This window comes from Ammospiza caudacuta, chromosome 1 (assembly GCF_027887145.1).
Source record: "Ammospiza caudacuta isolate bAmmCau1 chromosome 1, bAmmCau1.pri, whole genome shotgun sequence".
Taxonomy (NCBI): Eukaryota; Metazoa; Chordata; class Aves; order Passeriformes; family Passerellidae; genus Ammospiza; species Ammospiza caudacuta.
The window spans coordinates 19,951,653-19,978,388 of record NC_080593.1 but is presented as its reverse complement, the minus strand read 5'-3'; the positions used below and the strand labels follow the sequence as shown (position 1 = coordinate 19,978,388).

Genomic DNA, 26,736 nt, shown 5'->3' with positions numbered 1-26,736 from the left:
TGTAGAGATTGTATTCTTGGTTCTCACCTGTGGCTAGAAGCTGCATACATAGAAGAGCCAATATTAGCAAAAATCGAATACAGAAAATTACATCTCAGAACTATGTTTGAAGACACTCTCATTTCATCCATTCAGCAACTTAGCTCCAAAAAAAAGTCCTTGGGTTTTGCCAGTTTAAAACAAAATCTAGTGAATACCCTACTTAAAAGTTGTACAGTTTTTAAAGATGCAGATGTCTTTAACAGTTTTAAAGCTGAGAGAAAGCACAAGTTTAATTCATCTTTTCCTTACTTAATCTGTTTTTTCCGTGGCACAAGCCAGGTGACTGCTCAGAGGAATGCAAGAGGCAGCAGAAAGAAATACTGTGGTATTTAAATCAGAATATAGAAAGCAGAGTGAGGTGATAAATCCAGCACATGTAACTGCCACAGAGTCCAATTCAAAAAACATATCCTTCAAAGTTAAAAGAGTGTAGGCAGTCAGGGATAATGCAAATGCAGAGGGTTCAGACAGTTATAGATCCTTGGGGTAGATTTAATAAAACAGTGTATCAGCTATTTTCTTTAGACAATTTGATTCTAATGAGGAAAAAAAGACCCTCAAGGGTACCTTGAGGTAGTGAGGACCTCTGTTGTCTGTCTTGTCTACTTTATGTGGGATCCTGGTGCCCTGCATTGAGGGAAAGAATGGAAATATGCTGAAAGAAAAGCCAATAAATAAATTTAAAATTTTAACCCATGTTTAATGATTAGTAAAGGTGACACCCTTCCATGTCTTTGTTTCACCTTTGTTTTCAATTGGATCCCTGAGATTATGCAGCTAAAATGTCCATCCCAAGGGGAACATTTTGTGAAGTTATTAAACTAGAGGCTAGAACAAGGCAATATTTTTGGTCTATGTGGGGGTCATTGTAGAGGACCATTCAGCATGGTAAATGAAAACTTTAGGGCTTCGACTGTTTCTCCCCAAACCAAGTGGTTTAAGACCTTTCTTCTGAACGGCAGGTGTCACCTCTTCCAGCTCCAGCAGACAAAGCTCTGGTCCCTATTTAGCACACTGATATCCATCTCTTTTCATGCTTGCCCAAATGTCTTGGACTATGAACTTGAGTGGCTGCAGCCATTTCTACATAGAGTTTTAAAGACCCCTTTTTCAGGACTGAAAAATAAAATGTCCCCCCAAAGGATTAAAAAGTATCAGAGAGTCATCCTCTAAGATTTTATTCCTTATTTATGCATCTATAATTGATTTTTTGTATGTTTGTGTCCAAGTAAACAACATCCACATGTACTGCACAACATAGGTGTTTAACAGGGAGATGTGATTTTCATAGCTGTACAACTGCAGAGTTGTATATTTTGAGATCATACCTACCTCAGCAGCAATCTCTTACCTCTCTCCCATAAACTTTGCCATTACTCTTTTTAAAAGGCCATTTTGCACATCTTGCACTCAATTATTTACATGATATTTTCTAAACATTATTCTCCAATTTGACAATAGAACCAGGAGTTATCACATGCTAAATATTAAGGAATTAATTTACAATGTCAAGGATTCTTTGAATGCTGACAATTTTACACTCAATTTGTGTGTTTTCCTTCATTTGGAAGTAAATAATCCTGAGAGTTCCCAGAAGCTGTCAGTTTGTTTTGCTTCTACAAGAAAAGTCTTAAGGACTGGAGAGAATCCTGGATAGGATCCATTTGATAGTTTGATTTTATAAACAGCATACAAATTTTTTGTGGAAAGTAGCGAACATATATTAATGGAACAATTAAAATGTCTAACACTACAGGATTTATAACACTAGTAGTAAAAGTGTTTTTTCAAGGTATTGCCACCATCTTCTTAACCATATAATACATTTTTAGAGGTGGCTTTGATATTCAGTGGGTTTAAATTAGATATCTAAGAGTTCATTAGTCAAACACTGAACTAGAATACAGGATATGTCATACTTGGGAACTCAACTCCCTTTGCTCCCAGTCCATTCTATCACTTATGCATGGAGAGAACATTTTTATCTCAGTGAATTGAAAATTCTGATATTCTTTCTTAAAAATGAAGTATGCTTTCTAGCATGGAAGTAAAAGCAAAATTTTAGTGACTGTTAGAATCTTGTGTTTCAAAATGATACTTAAATCATGTTGGTTATTACAGTATCATGCTAAAAAATAGGCTATGTTAAACATTTTTACATTGTCAGAATTTAAGGTGTCACATTTTGACTTAAGTCAGTGAGAGACCTTTATTGGGCTTGAGCGGAAATGGGATCAAGTTTTTGTTGCAAACATATTTATACTAATGTTTATATTATAGGCACCTAGAAGACAGATTAGGGCGCACAGTTTTCATTTGAAGTAGTTCAGTGGCTACTATGATTCAAAGTGAATAGATAAAATGGAAGATGGCATATAAAGGAAAGAGAGAAAGTGTGGTCAGAATATTGGTAGTTTCAACAGAGTTCTTCAAATTATGTTTGCTGGAGCAAGGACATAATTTAAATGGAGTGCACTCACAGATGTAGCATACACTTCAGCAGTGAAAGCTGTAGAGCATGGTAAAAGAATATTTGTGTGAGTTAATTCATGTGCTGTCTTTTGCATATGCCATTTTTGATTAGAAATGTTCAGTTGTACATCCATATTTATGTATATACAGAAAAGGTCATTAGAACCTACTCAGTCCAATTAACACATTGCAAATGGATTTTGCATTCTAATTAAAAACAAACAAAAAATGTGCTAATAAAGCCTGTCATAATTCTGTCTTCCATTTAAATGGAAAGCAAATCTTTCCAAACACTTAAAGTTACTGTAAGACTTCAACTGCTAACTTCATGCTAAATAATTCTTTAAACATTTCTGGTTAATGTAAATATAATTCTTCCTGAGAGAAGAAGTACTCAGATACAATCTGAAAATAACAAATACAAGACAGAAATAATGGGAGGAAAAACAAAGACTTTTTATTTTTCCTTCCCCCTCCACTTTTTTAAAATGTGTGGGCTGCTGCCCTTTCTTAAGTGGAGTCATCAAAAATTATGGTTGAGGGACAGTCACCAACAACTCATCTTCACACCAGCTTTTACTGTAGTAAGTCCTCCAAAAGAAGGAATAATGGACTGCATGCTTATTTCATATTTACTATTTGGACCACTGTGGAAGAGATGTGTTTTTCACAGGATATTATATTTAAACTGTGAAAAGACCATGCTGAGATTTCAGCACTCCTTTCTGCCATGACCACTAATTTATTCAGAGTTTAACCAGGTAGCACACAAGGTGATAATTATGAGTGGCCACAATAATCATCGAGCTTTGGGACTGGAATGGAATAGATGGAAAAAGATAAAGCCATAGGCAGAGAGGCAAAGTGAGTTTGAATTTGAATGTTGCTTTATGGTGAGCTTAGTTGAGGAGAAGAGTTCATTCCCCAAATGACAATTCTGTGCTATGAATTCAGCTGATAGAGGATAGTCACCTGTAGGTAGATGAAGAAAAGAAAAAGGTTCTTTTCAAAAATTTATTTATTTCCTTTATTTTTCAATACGTAGCTTAAGTAGAGTTTGTTATTGCTTCTGTTGAATATTTCTTTTTACACCATTCCATCTACTAGCTGACAGTGTAGAGAATTTTAGGGAATGGTGTCATTTGGGTTTGATGGAGGAATTGCCTTCCAGTGACCAGCCTTCCTCAGACAAGCTCGCAGGCAGCAGCAGGATGTCAGGGACAGCACATGAAGGTCCATGTGGCAGAGCAGCAGAAAGCTAGCAGCCAAAGCAGCAGATGTCCTGTAAAACATAGGTATTGCTAAGGCTTTTGATATTGATGGGTCCTTTTATGAAAGCAGTTAAAGCGACAGTTTTTTAAGGAGAAACCCTTTACAGATCTTTTATTAATTTTATTTTTGTGATTGAGTTACAGTATCTATTCATGTCTTTTCTTTTATGAAGTTTTCTGTTATAATGTTCCACTGCTTTAAGTGTTTAAGTGCTTCTCAGAGTTCTTTCCGGTTAGCTACTGGCAATTCCAAATTAAGAATAACAAGGCTCCAGTGAGAAAAAAAAAGCAATGAAAGAGATATTTGAAGTGGATGACTGTTCATCTTTTTTTTCTCTTAATGTTCTGCTCAATATTGATTTTATTTTCTGCTGTTATTCTTTTCAGAGAGTAAATCTGTCCTTTGATTTTCCATTTTATGGACATTTTCTACGTGAAATTACTGTGGCAACTGGAGGTAAGTGACTTTCTAACCATTTACTTTGAGTAAGATGAGAAGAGTTTCTTGCAGCTATTTAAAATATTTTTCCCCTGCCTGTATATGTCAAGAGATAAACTGCAGCTTTTATTTAGGAAATTTTCCTGCCCACAAAAAGAAAATCAAAAAATATCAATACGATGAAAAACCTCCAGCATTTAAGTTGAACTGTTATAAACCCATCTTACTGTAAGACTTTACAGCATTAATCCTTTTCTGTTTAGATATTTCCCCCAGAACTCAGGTGTATGTGTGTTTAGCAGTTGCCCTGGAGGTGAGAGTGCTGGAGCCAGAGCCAGGAGGGAGACAGGGTTTGCCTGCACGAGGGGAGAGGATTTCCTGCCCAAAGATGAGCAGTGCTGCTAGAAATGGGGCATGTGTCACCTGTGAGGCAAACCCATCACAGGGCATTGTCATGGTGCACTACAGCCTCAGAAAATGTACCATGGCCTTCCTCTCCTCTTTCCATGAGAGGAGTGGGGTGAGAAGGGAGGTAGGGCCAGCTCAGGCTCCCAGTCTGGCAGCTCTGGGCAGCACTGATGGCTCACTGCTGGGGTTCTCCCTCTCCCTGCTGCTGCCAGCTGCCTGCACCAATCTCCTGTGCTGGGAGCAGCCATCAGCTCCTTCTATTCCCTTCCCAACTCCAACTTCTTGAAAGACAATTTCATTTTAATGAGACAAGGAAAAGGAGATTACGTGGAAGACAATAAATGAGAAAAAGAAGGAGGAGTAATAGTAAAAAAATAAATACAAGGAGGCAAAAGGCAGCATCGTGGAGGGCACACCCAGAGGATCCTCTGGTCCTTGAACATATCCACCAAGTTCATGGACCCTGGCTGGTGGTGCTCAGTCTGGAGATGTGTCAGGACAAGCAGGCAGAAATAGGAGCCACCATCATTAGGAACAATTCTACCCTGTTCCTGATCTAAGTTTCTCCTTCTCTTGCTATGGGGTCCAGATGGACACGATCAGGGGATATCCATGTCCCACTGAACTCCTAAATGGGGAGGTTATGACTAAATGATAGGGGTAGAATTGCTGACAGTGTCTCAACAAGAGTGTGAACTGTAACAGAGATTTCTGTCATGCTCCCCATCAGGATCTCCATTTTGCTACCAAAGCAGAGTACAAGTGTTGGACAAAGGTGACTAAAGGCTGATATTAAAGTGATTTGCAGTAGAATGATAAAAAAAAAAGGATGCAGAATCATGAAGTGACTTCTTGAGCATCAGTTTTCCCTTCTTGATCAGCAATAACATTTTGATGCTGATTTGGATAAGATGAGCCAAGAACCACTGATTTTGAGATTTGTCTGATTTCCATTCTGCTATGCTGTTAGTTTCATTTTGATATTTGATCATCAATCCCAGTTTTGTATTCCTTTTTAGAGGAGTTGCTTTTGATGGGTTGCCAAAATCAGCATGTGATTTGTGTAGCACAAAAGGATGGGATAGATCCTGCAAAGCTAAAACAGCAGTGGTGGGGACAGGGTTCATCCTCTAAATGTCCCTTTATTCTTACTGCTGCCCTTGGTTCCTTAAAATTTCACAAAGTTCGCTCTCTTAAAGTAATTTTTTGTTGTGGTCATTCTGCTGAGCCTTCTCATTTAATGGAATTTAAAATATCTGAATTTTTACTAATTTTACCTCTTTCACTAATATACTGCTCTGACAAGTTTCTCCATCAGACCCAAAAGTCTTGGAAGGGAAGTTAATCTCATGAGGTGAACTGTGTAGGAGCAATTTGTGAGGTACATATTTTTTTTCCGTTTGATACTGAGTAAACAAAGAATTTAAGTAGTTTTGTCATTTGTTTTCTTAAAAAAAAAAAGGTCAGAATATAGAAATTACTGTGGCTCTGCAGGACTCTTTTCTCTTGCTATTAATGGAACACTGACTGATAATTATGCTTTTCTTTTTGCTGCATTTAGACTAAATGAAATATTATTGCTGTAAATAGATTGATGGATTGTTGTCAAGCTAAATACAACTTTAAAATCAGTCCTTTTAATGTACACCATTGACATTAGCACAGAGATATTTCTGTCTTTCATTAACATTTCCATGATTTTTCCACCTCAAAATTAAGCATAAAAAATAATATTTTAATAATATATTTTAAAATGTTATCTTGATAAAGCTTAGTAACTGTAAGTCATTCTGTCAGTCCAGGATGCAACCTTTACTACAACTATAAGGCTTCTAAACTCATCTAGCAGGAAAAGAAAGGTTTATTTCTGTACTAACTCTCTAAAAGTGTTTTAATTCAGATATATTTGCAAATTTTGTTGCTAGGCTATGCATGACACTTCACCACCACTGATTTATGATAACAGAAGATGAATAAATGTTCCATGTGCTTCATATACTCTATGGTCTGCTATTCCTTAGTAACCAAGATTTTACATTGGCATTACTATTATTAGAGACCTGGAATACCTCCAGAGATTATTCTGACATCAAAAGAATGACAAAGTTTGTGTGTACAGAACTCCCACATGACAGATGTCCACTTCCTGGAGAGCGGGATATTATTAATTATGCTAAGGGCAACACTAAAAACTGGTTTTTACATACAAATCATAAATAAAATAGCCTTCTTAAAAGGGAAGTTTAGAACAATGGCACAATAAATCCCTGTCACAATAAAAACATCAACGCCAATGGTTTCTACCATGCTTCATGGAGTGTGCACTGTGGCATAGCAGGGCTCCCAAATTGCTTAGGATGATTTTGGAATCACTGTGGTTTAAAACTCAACTTTTTTTTCTCTTTAACTGATATTTATTTCCTCTTCTGAATTGTTTTGATGACCTCATTGTGTTCAAGTAAGAAAAGGAAGAATGGGTAGTGAAAAAAATAGTTTGAGGGTTTTATTCACTGTTGTCTTAGCTGGTATTTGAAAAGGCTATATATTATTATATAAATTATATATTAGAATTGAAATAATTATTGACAAAATTAATAATTGGTTCTTTGCTATACAGACATGTCTCTGCCCACATTCCTATAGATAGTCTTCAAACAAGCTGAATTTTGGTTTTTGTGAAGCTTTCTAAAGTTTGTAGCCTACAGGCCAAAAATGGGTTATTTTTGTAAAAAGAAAAAAAGTTGTGAGATAGTGAGTCAGGTTGTGCATGCCAGGAGCTGAGTGTATGAAGTCTGCTTGTTGCCAGTCACTGACATCCCTCACAGGGCTCAGTGGAGCTGGGAAAACCCTCCCTTGTGATGCGTCTCTCCATGCAGTCCCATAACCCTTCCCAAGGGCATCCTCGGAGCTCTGTGCCCCACATCCTACTCAACATGCTGCCAACTTCATCGCTGGCTGTATTCATTTTCCATGTTCATTGTAGTAAGCCCCTCTTGCTTATTCTCTGTGAGGGGTTTTTTTTGTTTGTTTTGTTTATCAGTCTCTATTTTTAGTGCAGTTTTATATCAGATACTGTAAGTTATTTAGGCAGGGTTTTTTATGGCATTTTTTTGTTGACATTCAATTTCTCTGAGGTATTCCAGGGAGAAGGAAAGGCCTTGCTGTGCAAGCACTGCCCAGCATTAAGGAAACATAACAATAACAGTAGAAATTGAAGTGACTAGGTGGTTACATTTTTAGATTTATAATGCTGAATATTGAGACATTTTGCCAGCTAGCATGAAGAAGGCTCCAGAAATGTCCACTTACCCTGTATAAGAGCAAATTGCTGAAGTTGGAGCAAGCAGCTGAATTTTTAAATACTGTATTAAATTTTTGTGAGATATCTTTCACTAGAGAAATATTCCATATGGAGGAATTGTCTGAAATAATTCTGAGGATGCTGCCTGAGCATTTCTAACACTGTCAATTGAAGGAGTACCAAGCAAAGAAGTAAAAAGCCATCCTAGCATTAAATTCCAGTGTAATCAAATCAGAGTTGATAATTTTCCAAAACAGAAATCAAAAACTCTTTGTATGATTATTACTTCCTAAGACCAGATCTCATGCTTAAAAATACTTGTATTTATGGAAGAAAGATTTTTGTGCATCCAGTATTCACACAGCTTTTCATCAAAACTACAGCAGTCCTGTGCTCTATTGACACAAGATAAGAGCACAAGCATTGAAAATACTATACTAATTTTTCTGCTGAAACCTGATGTTGTTGGATCTTGGATTGAGGAGCAGGTGTGAGGTACGTGAGCATGGTTCCTAAACCCTGACTAGTCGGGACAACTGATTCAAAGTAATCTTTCATTCTCATGAGGAGTCACATTTCAGTATCAAATTCTTTTTAAATGTACATATGGCTTGTGGGAAAGTACCAAAGGCAAAATATCTCTGGTTAGCAAGCTAGTTGATTAGCTACTTAAAAGCTGAAGCTCTCTACAGAGATAACACTTTAAGATTTCTTTTGGACATTGAATCTGTATATATCGTTATTTTACTGTTTTCAACGTAGCAAGGAGGGATATGAAAAATAAGTGCCCAAGTGTGGAGAATTCTAATACAATTTCCATCACATTTTACAGTACTTTCAAGGAAAAGGGATCAATGACAGAGAGTATGCTGTGGGGAGGGAATAAAGCCTGTTGTTGCCCTGTCTCAGCCCTATCTTTCTGTGTTGGCAATACCTCTGGGCAATACCTCTGAGCAGGAGGGAAATTTGTCCACTGAGGTGGTGGTGCTACAGAAAGAGAAGGGACCACGGGGTCAGGACCTGAGCTTGTTCAGGGTGAGGATGGCTGTGCATGTGCAGCCTGCAGAAATTCTATGCTAATTATTTTTTTCCCTGCATCTCATGTATTTATTTTCTTAAATTTCCAAACCAGTGGGTAGGTAGAGTGAAATTTACCCACCTCTTTGAATTATCAGTGTCCTGAGTGGAATGTTTTATTGGAGTCTGTCAAAAATTTCAGTAAGGTTTTTCTGGCTGTTCCTGCTTCTCTGAACCTTTCAGCACAGGAGCTGGCAGGAGATGTGTTCATCACTTAATGAAGAGCTCTTTGACAACACAAATTGCCCTGTGGGCAACATCTGTTGAATGGCAAAGGTGATACAAAGCAGAGTGAAACACTGTGTTTCTAGCCAAAATCAGTGCCTCAGATTAGTTTGTGTCTGTTACAGGGCATTACACTTGTCATCACCAGTGGGCAGGTCACTCTGAAGGGACTGTGGGGGTCTGGCTGTTGACTAGCTCACAAAATTGCCTTCATTTACCTTGTCTTCTTCTGATGTCTTATATTGCCATCCAGTTGTACCAAAAAAAAATCTCCCTGTAAAGCTTCCTGTGTCAAGTGTCCTGGGAATATCCCTCCTGTCTTAGTAAGGGACTATCCCCTCCCTGGAAACTGCTTTTCCTAACTTTTCTTGGTGAACCCTTATGACCCTTTCCATTCCCACACTTATGCCTTATCTTTACAAATTGGATCAGAAGCACTTAGGGCAAAAAGAATGATAAGCTTTAGAGGGAAAAAAGCATTCCATATGCCTTGACATTTCTCTGATCATCACATATTAAGGCATTTGCTAACTTTGTGATGATTATGGGGAGGAGTGGTACTGAAGTGGTAAAGGCTTAAGATTACCATATTTGTGTTTTTTTAAGACTGTTTCATAGAATAACAGATAACTACCCAAAGCATTTGTCCACATGTAATACCAAATAAGCAGTAAATAAAATTGAATAATTTTGCCGAAAATAATAATAAATTAAATTATTTAATGTTATTTTTTCCTTAGCCAAGGAAACTCTGGGCTTCATTCTCCTTAGTGTGTTATCCTCCATATCTGTAAATGCCATACATTTGTGTTCTTGTTCATAAAATACTTACAAAATTAATATTGTTCCTCATATTTCTGCTGAAATCTAGGCACTTACACTGACTGATAATTTGACTTCCTTAAGAAATGACTGTTGAGTGTTCCCAGAAATTATATCATGATCCTATTGCTATCAAAATGAGCTGTAAATCTCCTTAGATTGCCACAGGGTGCTTCCCTAATTGGCTGTACTTCATATGAGGGCAGCTCTTTGTTTCCACGAGTGACAGGTGATGAAAAGAGCACTGAGCAGGTTGGTTCCTCGTTGTCGTTAGCTGCGCAGGGAGGAGCTTTCCTCCGGCAGGCAGCGGCTGATTAAAAGAGGGCTCTGGGGAGCAGGGCAAGCAGGAGTGAGCAAACAGGGTCGTGGCACATCTCTGAGGGTGTGGCACATCTTTGAGGGCAGGCATGGCGGGGCAGTTTGCGTGGTAGTTCGCCCAGGCAGGGTTGCAGGTTTCCTCCTGCTAGAGGGGTTTTTAGTTTGTTGCGTTTCTGTTGGTTTGTTTTGGGGATTTTTGTTAGTAATGGTTTTTACACGATCAAAAACTTCAGTTAGTAAAAGTGTATGTAGCCAAATAAACTCTCTAGAAAAGGATCCAGGATCTGTCCAGACCCCTTTCTGTGCAGAGTGTTTGAGCTCATGAGTGGTTCTAGGAGCATTGCAGAATGCCTGCACTGTAAGCAGCTGAATGATCTCCTTTCAGTGGCCAAGTTTAGGGAAGAAGTTGAAAGACTAAGGAATATTATGGAAAGTGAAAGGGAAATAGTTTGGTGGAGTTTTGCCCTTCTATCCTCGAAGTGACACCCACCAGGAATCAGAGGACTCCCACACTTCCCACTGTCAGGCAATAGGAGGACACCTGGTGGATGAAGGGGAATGGAAATGGATCCCTACTCAGGGAGGTAATAAAAATTTCTCCTGACTCCCTTCACCTACCCAGGTGCCACTTCAGAATAGGTTGAGGTCCTGGATTTAGAGTGTTAGCCAGAAGATGTAAAAGAAAATAATCTGCCTGGTGAGCCTCCCAATTATGCTTCATCTGTCAGAGGGATCTCCACCTCTGACATTAAAAAGAAAAGAAGGGTAGTCATAGTGAGTGACTCCCTTCTGAGGGAACAGAGGGTCCCATATGTGGACTGGACCCACCCCACAGTCTGCCTCCCTGGGGCCCAGGCATGGGATATCACTGAGAGACTGCCTGGGCTGATTCAGCCATCTGATTACTACCCACTGCTGATACTCCAGGCTGGCAGTGATGAGATTGAAAAGAGAAGGATCAGGGCAATTAAAAGGGACTTGAGGGCACTGGGTCAAGTGGTTGATAGGGGAGGAGCTCAGGTAGTGTTCTGCTTAGTGTCTTTGGTGGCAGAGAAAAATGATGACAGGAATAGGAGAGCTCACATCATCAACACGTGGCTCAAGGGTTGGCATCATCAGCAGAATTTTGGGCTCTGATCATGGGGCAAATTTTACAGCATCTGGCCTGCTGGAACCGGATGGGCTCCATCTCTCTGCTAAGGGCAGAAGGACTTTAGCTCATGAGCTGGCAGTACTCATTGACAGGGCTTTAAAATAGGTTTTAAGAAGGAAGAGGATGCAGCTGAACTGTTAGGAAGCAGGCCCAAGGGTAGTAAACCGGAGTTAGGGGTGAAATCAGCAGCCCAGCTGAGGTGCATGTATACCAATGCATGCAGCATGGGTAACAAACAAGAAGAGCTGGAAGTCGTGGTACAGCAGCAAAGCTGTGATGTGGTCACCATCATGAAATGTGGTGGGATTACTCACATAGCTGGAGTCCTGCACTGGATGGCTAGAAGATGTTCAGAAGAGACAGGAAATGGAGAAGAGGTGGAGGGGTGGCCCTTTATATTAGGGAGGCATTTGATGCTATGAGTATTGAAACTAATGACGATGAAGTTGAATGCCTGTGGATAAGAATTAAAGGGAAGGCCAACTTACCTGACATCCTACTGGGAGTCTATTATCCTTCACCCAGCCAGGAAGGAGAGGTGGACAGCTCATTTTATTAGCAGCTGGAGAGTGTTTCAGGATCAGCAGCTCTTGTTCTTCTAGGTGATTTTAACCTACCAGACATCTGCTGGGAAATTAATACAGCAGAAAAGAGGCAGTACAGGAAGTTCTTAGTGTGGAGGACAACTTTTTGTCACAGCTGGTGGGTGAGCCCACCAGGGGCTGGTGGGAGATGTTAGACCTGTTTGCAAATAGAGATGGGCTGGTGGGAGATGTGGTGGTTGGAGGCTGCTTGGGGCATAGTGATCATGAAGTTATAGAATTCTCGATATTTTAGGAAATCAGGAGGAACATCAGTAAGACTTTTTCATTGGACTTCCAAAGGGCAGACTTTGGCCTATTTAGGAGACTTATTCAGAGAGTTCCTTGGGAAGAAGCACTTATAAAAAATGGAGTCCAGAAAAGCTCTTATAAACAATGGAGTCCAGGATAGGTGGGTGTGCTCCAAAACAGAGATCTCGAGGGCAACTTTTCTGAAGGATAATAAAAATGTTTTTACAGTTATATTAATGGCAAAAGGAAGAGTAAGACCAACCTTCACTCTCTACTGGATGCAGGACAGAACTTAGTAACTGCAGGTGAGGAGAAGGTGGAAATGCTTAATGTCTTTTTTCCTTCAGCTTCTAGTCTCTAGAAGACGGCTCCTCCTCAGGACAGCTGTCCTCCTAGGTTGGCAGATGGTGTCAGGGAACAGAATAGTCCCCCTGTTTTCCAGGAGGAGGCAGTCAGAGAACTGCTGAGCCATTTGGATGTTCATAAATCTATGGACCCAGATGGGATCCATCCTGTAAAGTTGTTCTCCATCATTTACCAACAGTTCTGGCTCACTGGTGAGGTTCCAGAGGACTGGAAGTTGGCCAATGTGATGCCCATTCCCAAAATTGGTGGGAAGGAGGGTCCTGGTAATTATAGGGCAGTTAGCCAGACCTCAGTACCCAGTAAGGTAATGGAGCAGTTTATATTAAGTGTCATCAAGCAGCACTTACAGGATGGCCAGGGTATCAGACCCAGCCAGCAGGGGTTTACGATGGGTAGATCGTGTTTGACCAACCTGATCTCCTTTTATGACCAGATGACCTGCCTGGTGGATCCAGGAAAGGCTGTGGATATTGTGTACCTGGATTTCAGCAAGGCCTTAGCACTGTCTCTCAAAGCACACTCCTGGAAAAGCTGCAGCCCACAGCTTGGACAGGAGCACTCTGTGCTGGGCTAGGAACTGGCTGGATGGCCGGGCTCAGAGAGTGGTGGTAAACAGTGCTGCATCCAGCTGGCAGCCAGGCACCAGTGGTGTCCTCAGGGGTCTCTGCTGGGGCCAGTTCTGTTTGATATTTTTACTGATGACATGGATGAGAGGATTGAGTCTCTCATTATAAATTTGTGGATGACACTAATCTGGAAGCATGTGTCAATCTGTCGGAAGGTAGGAGGGCTCTGCAGACCTGGAATGGTTGGATGGATGGGCAGAGTCCGATAAGATGAAGTTTAATAAATCCAAATGCCAAGTCCTGCATTTTGGCCGCAATAACCCCCTGTAACCTTATAGGCTGGGGATGGTGTGGCTGGACAGTGCCCAGGCAGAAAGGGACCTGGGAGTACTGGTGACAGCCGGCTGAACACGAGCCAGCAGTGTGCCCTGGTGGCCATACAGGCCAGTGGCATCCTGACCTGGGCAGGAATAGTGTGGCCAGCAAGAGCAGGGAGGTCATCCTTTCCCTGTACTTGGCAGGTGAGGGCACACCTTGAGTGCTGTGTCCAGTTCTGGGCCCTCAGGTTGGGAAGGACCTTGAGAGCTTGAGCACGTCCAGAGGAGGCAGCGAGGCTGGAGAGGGGCTGGGAGCACAAGCCCTGTGAGGAACGACTGAGGGAGCTGGGGGTGTTTATCCTGGAGAAAAGGAGACACAGCAGTGACCTTATCACTCTGTACGCCTTCCTGAAAGTGGTTGTGGTCAGATGGGGTTGGTCTCTTTCTCCAGGCAGCAACTGACAGAACAAGAGGACACAGTCTTAAGCTGTACCAAGGGAAATATAGGTGGGATATTGGGAAAAAGGTTTTTTTAGAAAGGGTGATAAGTTCTGGAATGGTCTGCGTGGGGAGGTGGTGAAGTCATCATCCCTGGATGTGTTTAAAAAAAGACTGGATGTGGCACTTGGTGTCATGGTTTAGTTGAGGTGTTAAGACATGGGTTGGACTGAATGATTTTGAGGGTCTCTTCCAACCTAGTGATTCCATGCTCTGTTAAAGCATGCTCTGCAGTGGCAGGAATCAGCAACACTCACCACTGCTCCTCTCTGAAGTAGTGGAGAATGTTTATGAGTTGTAGCAGAGCAGCACTCAAAGGGAAAGGTGTCAAAGTCTGTTTAGCTGTGTTTTTCCCCTCTGCATTAGGTGCAAGAAGAGAGTGATACAGGAAAGGGTTTTACCTGTGTAGATAAAGTGCCTTTAATTCTGTCAGGAAAAGATATTAGAAATATTATATTTGGAAGTACTCATCAGCTAAAATATCAGTTCACCTAAGTGATGTTTTTAAAGCTGTAGGTAAGAGTCCCATCCAGTCAATAATTTTTTGTTCTATCAGTGAAGGGATCTCACTCCATTTTTATGCTGTGCATTTTATTACCTTAAACATTATTCCAGCAGTTCACAGGATGATATATATCAAGGTGCTTAGTGCAATGTTAGTACAACAGTTAGGCATTTATTCTCTATTACCTTTGTTATTTAATCTGTGTTGCATTAGCTCTAGTATCTTTAACGTAATGTATCAATATGTGGTTTAGTGCCATCATACAAAAAATTAATTGATAACAAAAACAAGTTGCAGGAAAAATAGAAATCTAAAGTCTCAAAAAAATGTTCTAATTTGCAACTTTCATATTTTGGAAAACAAGATTTCTTGCCCCTCTATTTTGCTTCAGACTTACCCATTTTTTTGGCCACTTGCAGTATGTCCAAAGCAATTATAGCAAGTGACAGTACATTTGATTTCCAGCTGCATTAGTAAGTGTGGAATTTCTGGTTGTTGTGCTATAAGCAGCTTGTTGTTATCTAAAAGAAAAGTTTGGAAGCTTACACAGGATTAATTAAAATCAATGAAGGATTTAAAAGTGAACACTGAAATTATTGCTGGAGAAATATAATTAACAAAGTAAATTGGATCCTAAAATGGCCCCAGATCATCCCACAGAGGCCCAGTGCAAGCCCTCACCGATGAGGAAGCCAGAAATGTTTTGTGGGAGCTAAAAAAAGGCAGCAACAGAGAATCGTTGTACTGGAACCATCCTACTGATGACACAGGCTCACATTAAGAGGCTATTTAGTTACTTAGTTTTACATGTCACCAGTAGCATTGTTTAAAAAGTAAATATTTTAAAAGTAAATATTTAAAAGTAAATATATTCTTGCTATTGAGTTTCTGCATTGTTGTATCCAAAGCCACAAACCACCCATAATTGCCATTTCCTGTCTGTATGTCTAACTGTTGAAGAATGAAAAGCACATGAATAAATCTATGTAAGGCTTTTTGTATTCATTACTTCAGATAAAGTATTCTAATTTCATTACTTGGGATCTGTCATGTAAAATCTGCACATGGAATTTCTTTTGCATATCTGACAGTACAGAGAGTACAGATTTTCTTATATCTTTACTGTACTGCAATTTCATATGATGACTGTCCATGTCTATCCATCCCTGACTCCCGGAGAGTCTTTAGAAAAGCAAATGCTGCTACGTGTTTTGCATGGTCAACAGTTGGAAAATAGAATGCATGCAAGTGTTGTCTGAGCCACATTATGAAAAATCAGTTGCCCGTTGCCAGCCTCTTCATTATGTCATCATTCCTTCCTTGGCAACCTCCCTGTCTCAAGCCAGTCCTTGCTAACTTCATTACACTTGCAAATTGCTCAGATTCATATCTGTCTGTTTTCTGCAACCAAAGCCATTGAAATAAATAGTTTCCCATGGATCTTTGTCAGTTTTCAATTGAGACTTCAATTTTTTCACTTGCTTCTTGCTCCTCCTTACAGTCTTGGCCTTGGCTGCATTCACACCCTTTCCCCTTCCTTCTGTCAATGTTGTCACTGGGTGACATCCCCAGTCTTCAAGCTTTTTCATGCATATGCCTGTTGCTGAGGAGATGGTTCCAGGTGAGAGCAGCAGAAAGAAGCATTTATGCCTAAATTTCTTCTAAAATCATAGGAAAGAGTCCGCCAGAGGTTTATGGAGGTTTTCTTTGCCATGGCTTAAAGTGATAATTTTGTTCACAAAATAGTGATAACTTTTGTTCACATAAATTTAATGACAAGACATGTCAGGAAAAACTATAAAAATGAAAAAGAGGTTTTTGTTGTTTTCATGGAAAGATTACCTCAAAACTACATTTGTTTTCATGTGTTTTAGTTCCATTTACTTTTAGGAGCTTCTTCGTGCTCCAATCCCTTGCAGTAACTATTCCAGACAGGACTTTTATTTTAGAACTACTACCGCTAGGCGACAATATTGTAACAATTTCATGTGTTATTTGTGTCATTTTGTCTGTGATGCTACATCCACCTGAAAAAGCAGCTTGTTGATGTGTCTCTCCAGTGTGTTTCCAGGAAATGATAAGGTAACCAGAATCACTAGCATGGGATTCTTACCCTGCCTCACTCACCAGTGCAGGCCTCAAGTCTTAAGGAGGGGATAAATAGGGCATAGACATCTCCATAAAGGGCCATCGGTGCAAATCCTGCCTCTCCTCCAAGTGTTTGTGGGTTCAACACTGCCTTGTCTTGCCAGAGACAGCATTGATATAACTCTCAGTCAGGGACTGCCCTGCAATTCGTGTTAGAAGTGTTTTATCTTCACCCATTACTGTACTGCAAAACCTGCGCATGAAGAAGTGTAGCCTGTAACTCTGCTTTTAACCAACCTGAAAAAAGGAAAGCCAGACTCTATAACCTGCATCATGATCCATGATGCCTGGGGCTGCTTACCTAGAAAAACTTTTTGTAGCTATTTGCTCAAGTAGAAATGGTGACTTTTTGACTTCAAGCTGCCACACGTGGCAGTCTGGTACGTGCCTGCACATCTGAGAGCAGAGAGAGTCCAAAGGCTGTTGAAGAGAGCGTGACTAGTGACTGTTTTAAGATTCCAAGGGCTTAATTGGCTTGCTAAAAATTACTATTTGTCAAAGAAATAAATGCTTATTAATTTAGTAACTTGTTAATTGAAGGATGCTAGCTGCAATATTGTTAAACCCTGAGCTGAATGGCAGCAGATGTGTGATTTCATATATCTCACTTGTTAGATGCAAGTGATGCCAAATAAAATAAGGGGTTATTTGGCAATGACTTAATAGGGCAATAAAAGTCTTTTTTACTGCAGTTTATGTTCTGCTTTGATTTTCTGCCTAATGTGGAGGAGACATGAAATATAATGGAATAAAAAGATCTATGGAGCATTGAGTAAGAGTTTTAAGCTCCATCTCTCTCAATCCTATGCACTAAAATAAATGTTTTCCTTCTTTCAAGTAGATTTCTATGTAGTGTTATTGGATGACCATACAGATATGAGTGAACTTTACTTTAGGATCCCTACCCCCTGATTTCTACCTCTCTTGCAATTGCATCAGAACCAATATTTTAGGGAAAATTTCTGTTTCTTAGTTGACAACCTGAATTTATCTCCTAAGAAGGACACTGTAAGCCATTAGACCCAGAGCCTTTTGAGCCTCCTTCATGATCAACTCAGAGCAATTGCTGTGTGAATTTCATACCATTTCCTATCTGAATAATACTCACTTACCTCTGCCTACTGCTGCGTTTTGTCCACTTTAACAGCTATGAGCTGTACCTGTTTTCAAATGTCTGAGCAGGTGTCACAGCAATGGTATTGCTTACCTCAATGATAAAAATTATGTCCACATTTTCAGAAAAAAAAAAAAATCTTCAGGCCTGTTTTGAAGCAAGTCAAAACAAAAAGCTTAGTCATCATGCTAATTTATTGTTTTCTTTTAAATAATGATGTTAAATATTAACTATTTTTTACTTTGGAAGACATATGCCTGCACTGCCCATAAGCATCCAGCCAGCAGATTGATTCAGTACATGAACATTTCTCTTTAAGAAGAGTTTCTGAATTTTTACAAATACTTTCTCTTTTTTTTTTGTGCTTCTTCAGCTGTAGCATTTATAACGATTTTATTCGTTAATTCCAACTTCTAGTATGAACATGGACTTCTGATAACACAGAGACGGGAAAGTTGTGCATTCAGCTGTGAAAATGTCCAAGGAATAATATTTGACATTACTTCATATGTATTCACTCAAAAAATAGTGAAAAAAATTTGATGGGCCAGCTTGCATCCTCTGGTACTTCTCAGAATTCATGGCACTTTAAAATCTAGCTCTAGATTGCCAATTGCAAAATACATTTATTCCAATTTTTATAAGTACAATTTTTTATCTATTTCATTGTAGGGGGAGGGAACAGAGCAGGTTTTTATGAAGCATTCATCTGGTTTTACACTACATGAAGAGGAACTCAACCAATTCTAAGCAAATGTGCTCTGGGCATTTAGGCATTTGGAAGGCATACTTGGGGTCATTTAAATGCTGTTTTCACTGCTAGCTGTGTTTGGTTTATTCTATCATCACTGGCATTTATTGAGAAAACCCAATTTTGCTTAAAACACAAATGGAGCACAAATAATATTGATCCATAATACACATCTTAAGAGAGTGAGACTGATGCTGCAATTTTCAATTATTCCACTAGGTTTAATTACATTATATGCAGACCAGAAAAGAATGGTAAAATGTATATTATCTCTGGTAAATTTTATGTATTTGCTTTACTGTGAAATAATTATAATTTTTAACAGTATACAAATATTAGTTTAGTGTCCTTTATCCACAAAAGAAAATATATATTTTAAAATCCATGAAAGAGGAGGTCTCTGGTTTGGAGACTTTCCTGTATATATTCAGAAACTTAACCTATTTCTATTATATATGCTTGTTAAGACTAGGGAGAGAGGAAGAATATGAACTATCAAAAATCTCATATGATGTTTTCACAGGTATTGAAAATCCTTATTATCCAAGCAAAAATTAAGTACTTGCTAGGAAGTCAAGAATATTCTTAAATATTTCTGAGGTTGAAATAGAATTGTTTTGAAGTATAGCGCTGTTGACATTTTGTTTTCTTTTAAATGTAGTCATTTTGGCAGTCACTATTATAGATATTAAAGGTCAGTTCCACTCACAAAAGCACTTTAAACTTATCAAATATTTGAAAACTAATCAGGCATGCTTTTTACTCAGTGGTTCATATTTAGATGTCTGTTTTTTCCTGGTGTATTTACAGTTTTGTATTTTTACCTTGTAGTCAAATTATCATGCCATAGTCATGTAGGTTTTTCCTAGTTCTGTTTCTGGATGTTTCCTTGTGAAATGAAATCTAAGCACCATTATGAACTTGCAGTTCCTCTTTGGTCACACAGATTCTGCTGTTTGCCTCTTCTAGAAAACTGTTCCATGAGAAAGGCTGTTTCAGCCTTTCTCCTAGATGAGGACCACTGAAACTGGGGATGAGTCGTAGCTTCTGTCCCTTTCATAGAGGCTTGGGAAATGTGGTCTTGTTAACATGCTCACATGAATTAGTCTTCTAATAGAGACACTTCTTGGTCTTGCACAGCTAATAACCATAGATGACTGTCAGCTGTATTAAAACCATTCTTCATCTTTTTCACAGTCCAAAAATAGGTTTGTTTTCTATTTGTTTTCTTTTTTTTTTTTTTTTTTTTTCAGAAAAACTAGTGCAGTGGTTTAGATACAGGAGGAAGGACTCCAGCTTTAAAATGCAGAGCTACTGTCTTTTGCTACCAAAGGCCTAGAATTATCGAGGCTTTGTCCAACTTTGAGAAATTAGTAGAATGAGTTCTCTCCTATTGATGATGCCGTCTGTGTGACAGATAGTTGGATGGTCAGGAGGCTCTGTAGGCTCCATGGGTGTATTTTTGCTGGTGCATACTGACTTCTCTGTGTTCCTCAGCCCTGCTGTATCTTTACCCTCAGCAGGAGTTGACTCCCCTGGACAAGTCAGCAGCTTTGCCCACTGCAGAGCAAGCGCAGCACAGTGTTGGTGGACAGCTCATTGGAGCACTTTAATGCATTACTGTCTGATTAATGTGCCCGTTAATTGCACCGCTCCAGAGTGGCCGCTGTGAAGGAGAGCAGCGGTCGTGTCACAACAATTAACCTGTGCATTCTGGCATTATGGCAAAAAAATTTGTCATCTCAATGCATTAATGTAAAACTGGGACAGCGTGGAAAGATGCTGTTCAGCAGGCAGTCAGCTTGTTCTGTAAGCCAGCAGGCACTGAAAATGTATTTATTGGACAGCAATGTGAAGCAGGTGGGCTCACAAGATAACGATGTACCAGAGGAAGCTGCTATGTAAGGAGCAGCAGAAAGGAGAGTGAACAGGTATACAGAGATCTTGTCATCTCATCACTATTTTCTGTGGCAAACTAGCACTGCTATTAACATTTTGACTTTAAATAATCTAATGTCATTCCTTCATTATGCTTTGGAATTTTTCTTTTCTTTTCTTTTCTTTTCTTTTCTTTTCTTTTCTTTTCTTTTCTTTTCTTTTCTTTTCTTTTCTTTTCTTTTCTTTTCTTTTCTTTTCTTTTCTTTTCTTTTCTTTTCCTTTCCTTTCCTTTCCTTTCCTTTCCTTTCCTTTCCTTTTCCTTTTCCTTTTCCTTTTCCTTTTCCTTTTCCTTTCTCTTATTTGGGGGGGTTTTAATGGAGGTTTTTTTTTTTTTGTTTTGGAGTTTTTTTCATTTTGGATTTGGATTTGTTTTGGTTTTTCTTTTTGAGGCAGGGAGACTATCTTTAAACTAATGTCCCTAGCTTCCAACCAACTGGAACTGTGCACTTAAAAATATGACTTTTAGTTATGACTCAAGACGTCAATCAAAAGACAAATTTTTTGGCCTCACGTCTTTATATGCATAGGGTCCTTCTTTGGTCTCATGTTTTGGAGTAGTGAGATAAATCCTGGCATGACAGAAATTTGCCTAACTTTTTAACTTGGTGAAACCCCATTCTCATGGGCAAGCCAGTATGAAACCCTCAGCCAGTTCAGCTAGGATCTCTTGTGGGTTGAAACAAAAAAACAAAACAAAACAAAACAAAACAAAAAAAAAAAAAAAAACAAAAAAAAAAAAAAAAAAAAAAAAAAAAAGGAAGTTTTGTTTTCTTCCTAAAGATGATGACCTGTGTGGGTTCAGTCTGTCCTGAGAAGTCTGTCCAGCCTTAACACTGAATGACCATCCTGTGTGGAAAGAGGCAATAGCTGATTCAAACAGATAGCCTGTGTCCAGACATAGCTTACAGGAATTCCTATGTTCAGCACAGTATTGAAGTGTGTCCTGTGGCCGTGATAAAATTCAAAAACAATTTTATTGATCTGGTTAATTTTTACCGGAGGGAAAGAAAAAGGAAAAAATAAATCATAAAATGCAACAATTTCTGGGAATATGGGGAAATGTGTCTAATCATGCATATCCTTGTATGTATCTGTTTATGTGACATCAGGATAATGAAAAATTACTTCTTTAAACTGCTCCAAAGTCATGGTAATCTGATTTGTAAATCCATTTTTAAGAGATTTATAATGGTTATTGTATGACTAGACAGAAAATCATATTACCAGATTGCTACAAGTCATAAAACTTGTGATGGAAATATTCTGAGTTTTCTATTGAAATATTATTTTGTCTTCTATGCTGTTTCAAATAATAATTTTGAATTTTAGTTGCATCTTTTAGCCTGTTTGTGTTCTTTCAGGAAATTTCTTGTAGATTTTCTTCTGTGTGATCATGAGCGTCTAGTTGGTTTTGCTGTCTGGAAGTAGGAGCAAAGGCAGTGATTAATTCAGCAGCTTTTCAAAAACTGTTGTTTTCTCTTTTGAATTTTAACATGGGTATCTCTGGCTTCTACTTGCTTTTTATGCTTTAATTTTTCACATTAAATTTTAATTTTATAAAGATGAATCAATGAATACATTCTTGATCTTATTCCATTAATCTCTAACATCTTGTCCCATTGATAGTCTCAGAGCTTCAACTTGATGTGTCTCTTCCTGTCTCTATTCAGTTTGTTGTCTTCTTGCTGTAACTTTGGCTTCTTCTGTATATGGCTTCTATGAAGAATGCTCCCACTCAGGAGCCACTTTCTGCCTATATTTCAGCATATTCTCAAACTTTAAGACAGAGGTTGAAACAACCTTTTAGCTGAAACTCAACATCGTGCCCTCAAAATCTTTAGGAGAGTTACTATTGACTTTGGCAAGAGGGGGAATCAATGTGTGGTGCAGTTTAGCCTCATCCTCTTATGTGTCTCATCACTAACTGACCCTGAAAGCTGCTGGATGGTGCAGTAATTCTGTTTATGGTATGCTTCAGGGGAAACAAAAGAGCTGGACTGCTGATTGTGAACTCTGCACAGGACAACCATATAAATAAGCACGGAGATTTTGAACATATCAGATAGAGAAGGACCTTCAGAGATCACTGCATCCAACCATATGCTCCAAGCAGGGAACTAATAAATTAGTCTTGCCTAAAATAATTATTCCTTTGGTGTATTTGAAGTATATAATCTAGGTGGACAGCTATTGCGATCCAATATGAGTTAAAATAAAATTTGCAATTAGGTACTTAAGCTTTCAGCAATTCCAGTAATATTAGGGAGGTAGTACAGAATTTACTTAAAATAAGGACCAAGGAAAACTCACTAGTATGTTTCAATGGTATGTGATAAAGAATTTTGCAATGTGAATTCAGCAAACCGTGGGCTGCCTGTAGGCACCCCTGCTTCATAAATATTCATCTGACCTTCCGGTTCAGCTGTAGTCAGAGGGTAGAAGCCCTTGTAGATTCAGTGAAGCAAGTCAGATCATGGTCATGGGAGACATGGACCTATTACGTTCCTCTTTCCCTTTGTTCCACCTAATTTCTGTAGGCAGTAACTTCTTTAACCACTAAAGTCATCTTCATGTTATCAGCCTAATCCTTGTTTTTTAATCATATCTTATGCGATGCTTGGAAAAAATATCAGAGCTGAGGACAGCTGAATGAAACTGTCTTCATAAACACAGGAGTTTTCAGGTGATTTGTTTTAACTTATCTAAAATATACCAAACTTCTGTCATTCATTACAGTTATTCTAGGCATATGTTGACTGGTCCTTACCATAAAGATCTAAAGCCTGACTGCTTCCCTGACTGACTTCATGAAAGCCAACATGCATGAAGCATTTTTCCTTTCACCTCATCAAGAAATTATTTAAAAGCACCAGGCTATAAAACCATTTTGTATCACAACCCTTAAGTAGGTTATAGCCCAGTGGTTTTGCAGCAATAAATCTGAAGAAGAAACAAATAAAAGGCTGCCTCTGTAATGAGTGAGTGGAAGAAACTTTAGGAGACATTGAGTAGAAGAATCTCATTTATAGGAGTTGATTGATATCCATGGAAAACTTCTCAAACTTGCAAGAAGGTTGAGAAAAAAAATAGCCATAAGAAAAATTACTGACTAGGACTCAGTACATTAATATCAGTTAGCTAGATGATTAAAATGAAGGAGCATTTAGGTTTGGCTCCTCCTTTAACCCATCAACAAATTGAACACTGTATAAATTTGTAATGCAATGTGCATTTTTTGTGGGAAAAGTTTCCATGGTAACACAGCAGAAAATCAATAAAAGCATTGTGGTGTGATCTAAACACTGCCGCAACTCCAGGTAAAGTTTGAAGCAGTACAAAAACAGTATAGTTATCAGCAAACTGCAGATATTTTATCTAATTCAGCCAGTCGCTTAATGTTTTTCAAGGATGACTCTAACTTCATTCTGTAACATTGGCCTATTCTAGAACTATATCTTCTCCAACATTAATTTAAGAATTAAATTGTTTTGCCCCACAGGGCAGGTGATAACAACTTAAGTAGCCAGGCAATAAACACAAAGGACCATGACTGGACCAGTTTAGCAGGTCTGCTAGTGTTTTAATGACTTTGATCCTCATTAAATATTCTGTTTCCTAGTATATCAATTTGGTCTCATTACACTGCTGAGGTTGGAAAGGAAATTTATAAAATCCTCATTTATGCTTTTTGAGGCAGAAAAAGCTTTTTTCTTATTAGTCTGGAAATTAATGGGTATGTCACAAAATATACATGTAATAGTCTTTCAAGCATTTGCCTTCAGTCAGTCATAGAAAAGGTTATTTTTACACCTATTAAGTATCACAATATACAGTGAAATGGAGGTTGGAAGGGACCTCTGGGGGTTATTGAGTCCAACCCCTTTCCCAGGCAGGGCCACAGGCAGCCAATTGCCTACAGCAGTGGCCACAGAGCTTTTGAATGTCTCCACGGATGAACAGTCCACAAAGCCTCTGGAAAACCCCAAGCCCTGTCTTCTCTAGGCTAAACAGCCCCCTAATCATCTTTGGAATGTCCTCACTGGAGCATCCTTCACTGAACTCTCACCAGTAATTCCATATCTCTGCAGTGCTGGGGAATCCTTTTTGTCAGTTTTTAATGATACTGCCAAAAATTCTGTGAAGTATGCAGGCTGCATAACACAGATTATTGTTAAAATCAAGAGTTACTCTGTTAGGTACTGAATCCCTTGCCCTAATATTTTCACCAAAAATCTCTCCGTTAGAAATACTTAAAACTCAGCAATGAAATTCAGAAGAACCATTAAAATTCCTGCAGAGAGTCAGTTGCAGAAGGGTATTCCAACCTGGCCAACAGAAATCCTGCTTAATGGGGAAAGACACAAAGTATTGGAAACATGCAGCCTTGAGAAAGCAGGGAGGACTTGATTGCAAAGACCAGTGCAAATGCCTCAGGAAAGAACTGCTCAGATTAAGGATGGGGAAAAAAGGCTTTGAATTGTGATGTGCTGAGAACTGATGGTAAAGGGAAAATGTATCTCTGATCAGAAGCAGATCAGTAGCAGTAAAAAGTCAAGATGAAATATTCAATATATGCAACTGAGTAGTGAGCAGTACCAAAGGACATAATCTGCAACATTGGTATCTTAAATTCCTTGCTTCATCAGCAGTAAGAGGAAGAGAAAGCAGGAAGAACTTTGGTAAATCCTGCCAACTTTTATTAAGGTATCAAAAATCAGCTGAATACTTTTCCTCTGGCATCTCATTCAGAAAACATTTGACTGACTATGCATAAGATTAAAGGGCCTAGATCCAGTAGAGGGTTGTGCCCAAGAATTAGATAAGCCAAATATTTTGTGCCGTGATCTTTCTGTGTAGTCAATTTTTCTTAATTTTACTGTCTACAACGAATGTGGAGATTTTGCCAAGGACTCCCTATGAACACAATATGAACAATTCAGCTTTCCATATAAAATTTAGACATAATTGTGTCTTATGAAAATAAAGCACTAGTTTAGACCAAAATATGTCATTTACCGGTGGTAACAGCTAGCAAAATTTGAGCTCTCTTTTTTAATTGGGGGTGGGGGGATGGTTAGGGGTTTTGTTTGTTTGTTTGTTTGTTTTTGTTTCTTTTTTTGTTTTGTTTTCATTAGTTGATATTTTTTGAAAGAAGGGTTGGGTTTGTTGGAGTTTTTTTTGGGTTTATTTGGGGGCAGGGGTGAGGGGAGGTGGATTTTCCTGTTTCTTGTTTAATTACTGTTAGGAGACCTGGAAAAACTGTGCTTGAGTTATACCCAAATGTTTCACCAATTAAAATAAATTTCTTTAGAACTTTCTCCCTAACATGTGCAAGGACAACTTGTGAATTATGTTTCACATTACTAACTCAATTAAAGCTCAGCAATATCAGAGTAGGATTTGTGTGTACTCTGTCAAGAGAGATGCTGTTCTAAAGATCACATCCATCATGTCTAAAGCTGTTCCTGAGTTTGGATGATTCACGTTATATGGTGGTTACATTTTGTCCTCTGCACTTATAAAAAATAAAATTTTCACACAGCCGTTCAATTTGGACTTCACCCAAGAGCTCCTACTACCTGATGCTGGTACTTATTCTACAGTGTATGAGTTTTCTCAGTTTACTAATTTGCAGGTTAAGTGAAATGGTACAACGTGCACATCTTATAAGAAAATTAAATGTGCAGAACCATGCCAATGGCACATTCCAAAATAAAGGCTTAAGTGTAGCTGAAATTAAATTGTCACTACAGAAATGTGTTTGACTGCACATCTCTACTTTGGAAGTGAGAAGTATCGTACTGGAAATGCAGAGAAAATGTGCAAACAAGTAATGTTTTAGTAGAAATGGTATGCCACTGTTTACTCTCTGTGTGGAGTTCCAGCATCCCAATCTACCCAAAAATCACCCATGTTTTAAAACAATTAATAAAGGGAACCAGAAGAAGAAAATAAAGCAATGGTAGAAGAAGTAAATGGACATAACTGTAAAACCTACATATGGTGTGATTAATGCCATCTGTACAAAAAAAACTAAAAATAGACAACTTGAGAAAGTGAGATGAAGTAAGGAAAAAAAATTGTCATCTTTGTTCTAGAAAGAGAGGTAGCACCATCCCACTGCCCAAAATAGCCTGCCACCTTTTACCAGATTTTCTGTACTGATTCTTTT

At 38.7% G+C, this 26,736-nt stretch overlaps 1 protein-coding gene across 1 annotated transcript in view; it reads left to right on the top strand.

The window, feature by feature from the left end:
* The window catches only part of PLXDC2 (plexin domain containing 2), a 257,062-nt gene that overhangs the window by 137,009 nt on the left and 93,317 nt on the right, over positions 1 to 26,736 (top strand). The window contains exon 4 of the mRNA XM_058805010.1: positions 4,173 to 4,242. Within this exon, the coding sequence (XP_058660993.1) occupies positions 4,173 to 4,242 (70 nt within the window). The remainder of the gene's footprint in view (positions 1 to 4,172; positions 4,243 to 26,736) is intronic.